Here is a 10,261-nt window from a genome sequence, read left to right on the forward strand (position 1 = left end):
CATCTTCCTCTCTCCTGGGTTCCAGCTCTTCTCCAAGCTTCAGGCGGTGAAGGCAGAGATCCATGACCTCCAAGAAGAGCACATCAAGGAGCGTCAGGAGCTGGAGCAGACTCAGAATGAGCTCACCAGGGAGCTGAAACTCAAGTAAGTGTTGGGCCTTCCATGGCACCCCCAGCCACTTGGGGGGTTGTTTGTTTGTTAAGTAAGAAACACTTCTCTGGGGACAGGGCACCTGCCTACTTCTCTCTCGTTCATCCCCTGCCACTGTTGGTCTTCTGTTTATTTCTGAGAAAGTCACTTTCTGTCTCTGGGTCCCATCTATTAACTGAATGACTTTACCAGACGATTGCCAAGTTTCCTTCCACTCTGCCTTCTTGAAGCTTTTAAAGGCTCTGTCTGGCCTCATCTCTATCACTGATAAGAGAGAATATTTTATTAACTAGAGTTTTCTGAATGGTATGATGAACACCCAAATACCCATCACCCAGCTTCAGTGATAAACCATCTTTTGTCATCTGTTTTTCATAAAAATATTTTAAGGCAGTCTTACCTCATGTTATCCTACTTCTGTGTACTCATATATGTGAATGCAATGTTATTTTTAAAAAGCTTTATTGAGATAAAATTCACATACTTGACAGTTCACCTATTTAAAGTACACTCTGTGTGTGTGTGTGTGTGTTAATAGGGTTATAAAACCATCACCTCAATCTAATTTTAGAACATTTTGCCCTGCCTCCATAAGAAACTCTATACCAATTAGTAGTCATTCCTCATTATCCCCTCCCCAGCCCAAAGTAACTACTATAAATTTGCCTGTTTTGGACATTTCATACAACTAGAATCATGTAATATATAGTCTTTTGTGACTGGCTTCTTTTGTTTAACAAGGTGCTTTCAAGGATCATCCATGTCGTAGCATGTCAATACTTCATTCTTTTTATGGCTGAATAATATCATATTATATAGATATACCACATTTTATTTATCCATTTATTAGTTGATGGACATTTGGGTTACAGTGTTTGACTATTATGAATAATGCTGCTATGAACATTCATGTACAGGTTTTTGTATGGACATGTTTTCATTTCTCTGGGATATATATCTAGGAATGGAATTGCTAGGTCATATGGTAACTCTGTGTTTAACTTTTTGAGAAACTGCTAAACTGTTTTCCAACACAGCTGCATCCTTTTACATTTCCACCACCAATTTCTCCACATCTTTGTTGACCATTGTTATTGTTTGTCTTTTTGATTACAGTCATCCCAGTGAGTATGAAGTGGTATCTCATTGTGGTTTTGATTTGCATTTCTCTAATAACTAATGATGTTGAGCATCTTTTCATGTGCTGATTGGCTTTTTTGTATATCTTCTTTGGAGAAATGTCTATTCAAATACTTTGCCCCTTTTAAAACTAGGTTATTTATCACATTATTTATTTATTTTTTTGGTTGTGGGGGGCTCTTTTATTATTGAGTTCTAAGAGTTCTTTATATATCCTGGATACCAGTTCCTTATCTAGTATATAATTTGCAAATATTTTTTCTCATTCTATGAGCTGTCTTTTCACTTTATTGATAGTTTTTTGTTTGTAGCACAAAAGATTTTAATTTTGATGTAGCTCAGATTATCTGTATTTTCTTTCGTTGCTTGAATTTGTTATATCTTAATTTGCCTATTCTGGACATTCATATAAATTAAAATGAAATAATGTGGGATTTGTGTACAAGTTTTATTATGGACTTATGCTTTTAATTCTCTTAGGTCGTCTAATAGTGTTACATTTTTAGGTCTTACATTTAGGTCTATGATATATTTTGAATTAATTTTTGTGTATGGTCTGTGGTAGGATTTCACATGCATTCTTTTGCATGCAGCTATCCAGTTGTCCAAGCACCATTTGTTGAAAAAGCTCTCTCATTGTTTTTGCACCCTTGTTGAAAATCAATTGACCATAAATGTAAGCGTTTATTTCTGAAACCTCACTACTGTTCCATTGATTTATATGTCTGTCCTTTTGCCAATACCATACTGTTTTGATTACTGTAGTAACCTTTGCAGTAAGTTTTGAAATGAGGAAGTGTGAGTCCTCCAACTTTGTCGGTCTTTTTCAAGATAGTTTTAGAGTCCCTTGCAGTTTTGTATAAATTTAAAACTAGCTTGTTAATTTCTGCAAAAAAGCCAGCTATGATTTTGCTGACCTGTGTTTGTGTGGAATTTGTAGATCAATTTAGAGAGTATTGTCATCTTAATAATATTATGTTCTGATCCATCCATTTACTTAGATCTTTATTTTCTGTCAAGACTGTTTTATAGTTTTCAGTGTGCAAGTCTTTTCACTTCTTTTGTTAATTTTATACCTAAATATAAAATTAGGTATTGATGCCATTGTATAGGAAATTGTTTTCTTAATTTTCTTTCAGAATGTAGAGATATACAATTGATTTTTGTATAAAACACAATATATCTTTCCACCTAACAAAAATAAAGTTAAATTTCTTAGTATTATTTCACACCCTGTCCACATTCAGATTTTCTTGGTTTGTTCACATTAAGATCTATATGAGGACCAAAGATTGCATTTGGTTATTATGTTTCTTAAGTTTATTTTAACCTGGACCAATCTCTTCTCCTTTTAAGAACTTTTTTTGTAGTTGATTTGTTGAAAAAACTGGGTCAGACAACCCGTAGAAATATCCCATGTTTTAGATTTGTCAGTCTTCTTTTTCATGATGCCATTTAATTTGTGTCTCTATCTCCTCTATTTCCTTTTAACTGAAAGCTAGCTCTGAAGCACTGGTTTTTAATCTTGGCTGCACACAGAAATCATCTCAGGAGTTTTTAAAAATAGTGATACTTGGGCCCACCCCAGAGATTCTGATTTAATTGGTCTGAGGCAGTGGCCCTTATACTTCATCTGAACGGCTTGTTAAACATAGATGGCTGAGCCCCACACCCAGAGAGTCTGATTCAGTATGTCTGAGGTGGGGCTTGAGAATTTGCATTTCTAACAAGTTCCAGTTGTTGCTCCTGCTGGTTCAGTGAACACACTTTGAGAAGCAGTGATCTGTGATGAGGTCTGGCCAAGATATTTTTTAGAACTCTGTAAAAAATATTAATGTGCAGCTTGGCTTGAGAATCACTGAGCAAATAGTTTGAACCAATAATGACTTTTGTCTGGATCCTTTATTTCATTAGGGGTTACAAAATGATATTTTTCTCTAATCACTTCTTCCACAGTATTAGCTGGAATTTTTCTTTAAAGAATTTTTCAAAGAGATTCTTTTAATGGCCAAATTTTAAATTAAGAAAGGAATCCTTAACACTAAATGTGTGTGTCAGTCCTCTTTCTAGGTACGTACACCTGGGAAAAAGATCAGAAAAAAAATATGCCGAAATAATAATAGCTATCTCTAGATAGTGAAATCGTGTGTAAACATATTTTCCACATTTCCCAATGTATAAATTGGATCTTTAAAATCAGGAAAAAAAAAACCATATCTTATGAAAAATATTTTTTTAAATGTCAAATAAAAATGAAGAGAAATTTTTATCACTTCCAAAATATTTTTTTCTCTAAGGAAGGCATTTTTATTGTTATAGCTTTTATATCTTTTGAATAAACAGTGAGTCCTGTTTCTCACAGTCAGTATCCTTCACCTCTGGTGTTTGTTTTGCGTCTCTCCCACGTTAACACCCCTTTGGCATTGTTCTGTCTTGAGGTTTTAACAGAGTGAATGCAGAGATGTGGCAGAAAGCCATCACCATGGAGAGACAGAACCCACTGGGTTTCAGTTTCATTGTTTGCCATGTTCCCTGGGTGCTTCTCACGCAAATTCTTCTCAGGAATGGTCTTCATTCTCAGAGGTCTAAGGGACTGAAAGCCATTTGGTCCTCTTCTTTGTCCTGATGATTAGAATGTGAAATTTTCTAGCTCAGACAACAATTCATGGGATTGGAGGAAGGCAATTTAATTTCTAATCTGTTTTCAGCATTTTGGAAGTTAATGAGGGTTAGCAATACCAGTGGCCCTCCGAAAAATACTTCACGTAATACCAGTGGCCCTCCGAAAAATACTTCACGTAGCACAGGTTCGCTCCAGTATAGCCCATGCATTACCTTCCTCTTCAGTCTTTTCACCTCCTCAAGCTGTTCCTGCTTAGGCAGAAGTGACCGCTTCATATAGATTCCTAGGGCAGACCACTGTCAGCACTGTCATACCTAAAAGGCCTGCACCATTGGCAGGGACCAGATATCATTCATGTCTGTATCCTAGCTCTTTGTATGATGGTAGGCCCATAGCACCTGCTTAGTAAATGTTTACTGAGTGACTTATCTAATTATTCAGTACATGTGGGACCAGATAGCCAACAATTCACCTGTATTGTTTCTCTGTATTTACCCCTGTATGTGTGCTCTTCCAGGCATCTTATTATCGAAAATTTTATCCCTCTGGAAGAAAAAAGTAAAATTATGAATAGATCCTTCTTTGATGAAGAGGAAGATCATTGGAAATTACATCCTATAACCAGACTGGAGTAAGTCACTACTGACTTTAAGTAGACTTGAAGGTGGGGAGGAGGGAAAGAATGTTGGTAAGCTGGACTTGGCCAGAGGAATATGGTAAGGACATAGTTCGATTCATTTCAAGTTGGAACCAATTGCATCTCTGACTTCTGACGGCCATAGGTCCATGAGGTAAAAATTTGATGATGAGTATGGTATTAGAAACTGGGAAACTTTATCACACCAAACTAATGATCTTTGCTAAGTTCCTGCATTTCAACTTCCCCAGCTGTCAAGTGAAGCTTACTAGGCCAAATGTGGGTCAGTCAGTACACAGATGTCATCTTGTGTGTCAGTCCAACACAGAGTTGAAAAGGACTCTCAGTGTAAGTCTGGGTCCTGTTGGAAAAATGAGAGATACCTGCCAAGGACACAGGGGTGGGGAGTGTTGACAGCTATGCTTCGTGCCTCCCTTCTAAGAACTGGAAGATGATTCACATCTTTTCCGGCCTAAAAGATTCATGACACTCACGTTTGAATCAGAAAGCAACTCAAGCAGAAAATATAAGCAGCTCCTGCATCATTTTCATGTCAGCCCTCAGTCTGGGGAGTCACTTGCTTCAGGTTTTACTTAAGTAGGCTCAGTGTTTTCTGAGTGCTGGTTCCACAGGACCGAGGCTGGGACTATGGCACACACGCCAGCCACGGCTTTAACCACTACAGTTCTTTTCCAGGAATCAGCAGATGATGAAGCGGCCTGTCTCAGCTGTGGGATATAAGAGACCATTGAGCCAACACGCAAGAATGTCCATGATGATTCGTCCAGAGGCCCGATATAGGGTGAGAAGATTGTTCTTGTGTTCCTCTCTTCTCTCTTTTAGAGAAGTTTAGATTTATGTAAACCCTGAGGCGCTATCTACAAAGTCCTAGAGTTTCTATCCTGACTCTTTCCAGAGGTACCTGAGCACATTTATGTTAATATAACAATTTTAACAAATAATAAATAAATAACAAAAGAACAATAACAAATAATATTAAATAAAAAGGTAAAATAGAATGAGCTTTAGGAAATCAGGACTAAGGAAGATGGAAAGCATAACATCCTGTCCATAATGGCCTATAAACTCCATAGTGGCCAATAAACATTAACAGTAGGCTTCAGAATGGCTCTTTGGGAAGACTGGAGATGTCAGTGACAAGAGATGGAGATGTGTGCAAGAACTTACAGTATGGAACATTTAACATAATGTGGGTTAGTCATGTAGTTATTTAGAGTGACATAATTGAGGACTATTTAATGACCCAAACATATTTTATAATAATAATACTGTACGAGCTTCTATTATAAGCACTTGCTATGTTCCAGGCACTGTATTTAGCCGTAGATCGCTTTCTCTACTAGAACACTCCCACCTACTCTATGCAGTAATCCTGCGGCTTAATAATAGGTAGCTGATAAGTGGATGAACCAGGAGACACGATATATTAAGTTATAAAACAATTGTTATTGAAAGTATATGTATGAATAAAAAAAATCTGGGGCAAAATATATCAAAATGTGAACTGGTTATATCTGGTTAATGAAAGTACACTTAATTTAAATTGAAATTTTTTTTCCTTATCTGTGTCTTTTAACTATCAATGGGGAACATGTATTATTTTTATAATGAAAGATTTTCACTTTAAACATTTAAAATGTTTTTGAGTCTCCCTTGTCAGCCAGAGCAAAACAGATTAGGATTAATTAGCTCCTTGGGTGCTTTTCTTTCTGGCACTGAGTTATTTAAAATAAAGAAAACAAAAATAGAAAGGATGTATTAGGGTTTTATATAGTGGAAGATGAGTGTTGTGTCAGACAGAATCCTCAGAAGCATTTTTCTAGCAATTTCAGAGGGTACATATCTTGCCAGTTATTTCATGTCTTAAGCCAAAAATATGTTTTTTAAGCCTACAAATCAAATATGTGGGTTTCCAGGGGGAGCTAACCTGATCCAAAGGTAGATTTTAAAGCAGTGGCTTTCAAGCAGTGGACCCACTCCATTAAAAGAAGTTTTAAGCAATTTCTCAGTATATGAAATTGATAAATGGAGCCACTCCCTCTTCCCACCTTCTCCCTGCAGTGGCCCCTCCTGTCCCCTCTGGAGCCCTGGGGCTTGAACTCCACTGAATGGGAGAAGCTGGAGAAGATGTGTAACCATGGGTGCTCTTCCCCTACACACTTGCCGTGGTATGTAGGAGCTGGGACAAGGCCCACCCAGGATAGCAAGTGAAGGAGTCCATCCACTTGCTGGTTATGAGGCAGGGCCCAGACTGATTTTTAAAATGTAGTTACAGCCGTATACACTGCCACACACCCCCTTCTACATGCATATACACCATACCTGTCTCTTCCCCTTAGTAACTAAAACATTCATCAAAGCTGCTGTAGTAGGTGGTGAGATTATTGGTGATTACTATTTTCTTCTTTATACCTTTTTTATATTTCCATATCTGCAATAAATGGGTTTTACTTAATTTATTATTATTCTACTTAGGGTGTAATACATGTTTATTATTATATATATATTTTTTAAGGAAAATAGAGAAAAGCCTAGAGAAGAAAATAAAAATCATCTGCAATCCCACCAGAAAAAAAGTCATAAAACTACATTGCTTCTAGGCAGGATCTTCGTAGGCTCTGAGTAGCAAGCCATTTGCACTTCTGTTCTTGGAGGGAGTCTATATTGCTTGTACTTTCTGTGTCTGATTGGAGACCAACGTAGCTGGTTGTGGCTGTGCTCCTGCAGGCAGAAAACATTGTGCTGTTAGAGCTGGACATGCCTAGCCGGACCACCAGAGACTACGAGGGCCCTGCCATTGCCCCCAAAGTACAGGCTGCATTGGATGCGGCTCTGCAGGACGAAGATGAGATACAGGTGGATGCGTCATCCTTTGAAAGCACCGCAAATAAGAAATCCAAAGCCAGGTGGGTGGCTTTTGTTGACTTATGTTTGAACAGAGTGTATTTGAACGAGGACAAATGAAAGTAGAGGGTGACAAGAATGCTCGTTTATCATGGAATACTTTACAGGACACAACAGAAAATATTGCTGTATTATTCCTATGTTTATTCAATTACTACACAAATATATATGGTTCAGGTATGATACCAGGTATATACTGAATACCAGGATGCCTAATGTGCCCAGTTCCTACTGTAGGGAGCATGTGTTCTAGTGAAATAGGGGACTGTACTTTGGTTCCCACCAGATACTAGACAGTTCTAAGTGCTTTAAAAAAGATTCTGTTAATGATTTCTTGCAAAAAATCACAAGGCAAATATTATCATCAACCCCATTATATAGATGAGAAAACTGACATTTGAGAAAGTAGCCAAGTTCAAGGAAGTAAGTGGTAGACAGGGTTCACACCTAGGTCTATACAAATCCACCACTCAGTCTCTAAGCCTTGGTGATGAATTTACCTCATTTATCTAAATAACCAAGTACTTAATTTGGTGCAAAATTAGAAATTCTATCTTATTAAATTCTGGAGTAGAAGTTTAAGGAAAACAACTGAGTGCAAAAGCAAAAATGGAAGAAATTCTACCTGGAAACTTAATATTTTTTGCCAATTTGCAGAAGATGGTCAAGATTTGATTTAAATGGAAGAACAAGTACCGGGAATCAGAGTCCATTCCCTAAGGTTACACACCTTGGTCAGCAGGTTGTGTCGGCCATGTGCAGAGGGTCAGGCTGTGCAAGCCTGTTGGATTTACCGTTGAAAGGTCTAGTGGCTTTTAGGCCATTGCAGAAAGGCCACCTTGAAATGTTAATGTTGGTAGGAAAGGAGCCTGATCTGTGTCAGTGACAGAGACAGGACGTGTAATGTAAATGTGTGGTTGACTTTTGCAGGCCAAAAAGTGGAAGGAAGTCGGGATCCTCCTCCTCTTCCTCAGGAACCCCTGCATCTCAGCTTTATCCACAATCTCGGGGGCTGGTTCCGAAGTAAAGCCAGTTCCTCTTCTCCCAGAGTGTGAACAGCATTTGCCTTCTGAGAGAAGAGATGAGCAAAAACCTGCAGAGAAGACTGGAGCCCAAACTCAGAACCATTCCCCTGGGGAGAAGCAATGGCCTCTTTGCAGATTAACCAACTTAATCTGGCTGAAACGTGCTGGTTCTAATCTGGCACTCAGCTCCTCTGGGAAACGTCCTTTAATTAGCATCTCAGAAATGCATGGGTAAGGTAAAGTGCAACAGTTGAAGTGGAAAGCAAGAGAATGACCAGTGACCTTGCTTCCCCTTCTCCCTTGCCTTCTCTTCTCCCTTCCCTTGCCCTCCCTGCCTCTCCCGTCTCCTTTTCTAGCTTGTTCTTTATACTGGGCTTCCTTCTCTTTGAACAATAGGACAGAATCAGGAGTCACCTTAGCAGGGACCAAGTCTTTGGAGCCTCAGGATAAAATGACAGTGAGGTTGAAAAGTGAAAGCCCTAGAACTTGAATAGGTGCTTGTTCTTCTAGGTAGAAATGAGCAATCTCATTTGGATCCAAGCCCATGATGACTTCTCAGTAAGAAGTGGATCTGCCTTTGGGATCTCCTGAATGAGGAAATGTTTTCCAAGGAAGCTACCGATTTCTGCTCCGGACGAATTCAGTGTCGGAAGCAATAGAAATCACATTCCCTTTGTCTCCTTGGAGAGTTTAGGGAAACAGCTTCTTTAAAACCTCAAAACCATGATTATCCTGTCAAAGACATAAATCTGTAAGCTGATGCCATGTCTATACACCGTGTCACTTTAATCTTCATTTGTTACCATCTTTTCCCGTGCACGCGTACTCTGAGCATCCCTGCCTAGGCCCATCCTCAGCCTCCAGAGCATGCTCTGCAGTGGGTCTGTTTTGTTGGAGAATGGAGGCTGGCTCTGCCTTCTCCGATGGGACAAGAGTAGGAGGAATGAAACATATAGTAGCACTTTTCAATTCTCCATTTTGTTCCGTATTTGCATAGAGAGCATAAGGGTGACTAGGCAGATGCAGAGACGGAGGCATAAGGCTTGGTGCAGTGGGAAGGAAAGACATAACATACGGAATCAAAGGAACCCTGCCTGCCTTCAGCAGAAAACTCACCTAATCCCAGAACTGTGGGGCCCCCCAGACAGAACCTAAGATGGTGGCAGGGGGTGGCTGTGTGATTGAATAGGCTCAGAGGAGAGTTAGGAATTCCTGTTTACATATACTAGTTTGATTTGTAAGTTTTAGTTCTTTGTATTATTGAAATTCAAAGCTTCATTTTATGTTGGTCATTAGGTGAATGTTACTTTTTTCCCCCAAGAGAAGCTCATGCGTGTGTGTGTGTGGGTGTGTAAGCACAATGGTGGCTGTGTTCTTTGAGTGTGTCTGTGAGAGAGAGAGAGAGAGACCAAGAACTCGCCCAATTTTAGAAATACACTAGTGTACAGTTGTTGCCTTTGTCTGTATTAAAGGCCCATTGAATGACTAATCCAGGCTGGAAGTGCTCCCATGTGGGTGTCTGACTCCACGAGCCAAGCCTGAGGGGACAATACGAGTCCCCAAGTCTGCCACACTGGCGTACCTTGCTGGCACGGTGCCTCAGTAAGGTGGCGACTCAGGTGGGCCTCGAGTTATATTTTAACTCAGCTGCTCAGTTCCCAGGGCACATTTCTGGATCAGAACCCATGGGAAAGAGGAGGTACCAGTGCAATGTCTTAGCATGTTACAAATGGAGATCTGTCATCTGGCAGCTTATCTCAT

At 39.3% G+C, this 10,261-nt stretch overlaps 1 protein-coding gene across 3 annotated transcripts in view; it reads left to right on the forward strand.

Moving 5' to 3' along the window:
- Positions 1-9,956, forward strand: part of KIF3B (kinesin family member 3B) — a 34,507-nt gene extending 24,551 nt beyond the window's left edge. For 2 of the 3 annotated variants that reach the window (XM_039864049.1, XM_039864050.1), the window contains exons 5-9: positions 26-144; positions 4,431-4,544; positions 5,247-5,352; positions 7,299-7,477; positions 8,406-9,956. In XM_039864049.1, the coding sequence (XP_039719983.1) occupies positions 26-144; positions 4,431-4,544; positions 5,247-5,352; positions 7,299-7,477; positions 8,406-8,502 (615 nt within the window). In that variant the 3' untranslated portion in view covers positions 8,503-9,956. Of the gene's footprint in view, positions 1-25; positions 145-4,430; positions 4,545-5,246; positions 5,353-6,632; positions 6,798-7,298; positions 7,478-8,405 lie in introns of those variants that run through there. The other variant, XM_039864051.1, reaches the window with a different exon arrangement.
- Positions 9,957-10,261: the final 305 nt, after the last annotated feature.

Source organism: Pteropus medius, unplaced genomic scaffold, assembly GCF_902729225.1.
Source record: "Pteropus medius unplaced genomic scaffold, Ma_sr-lr_union100, whole genome shotgun sequence".
Taxonomy (NCBI): Eukaryota; Metazoa; Chordata; class Mammalia; order Chiroptera; family Pteropodidae; genus Pteropus; species Pteropus medius.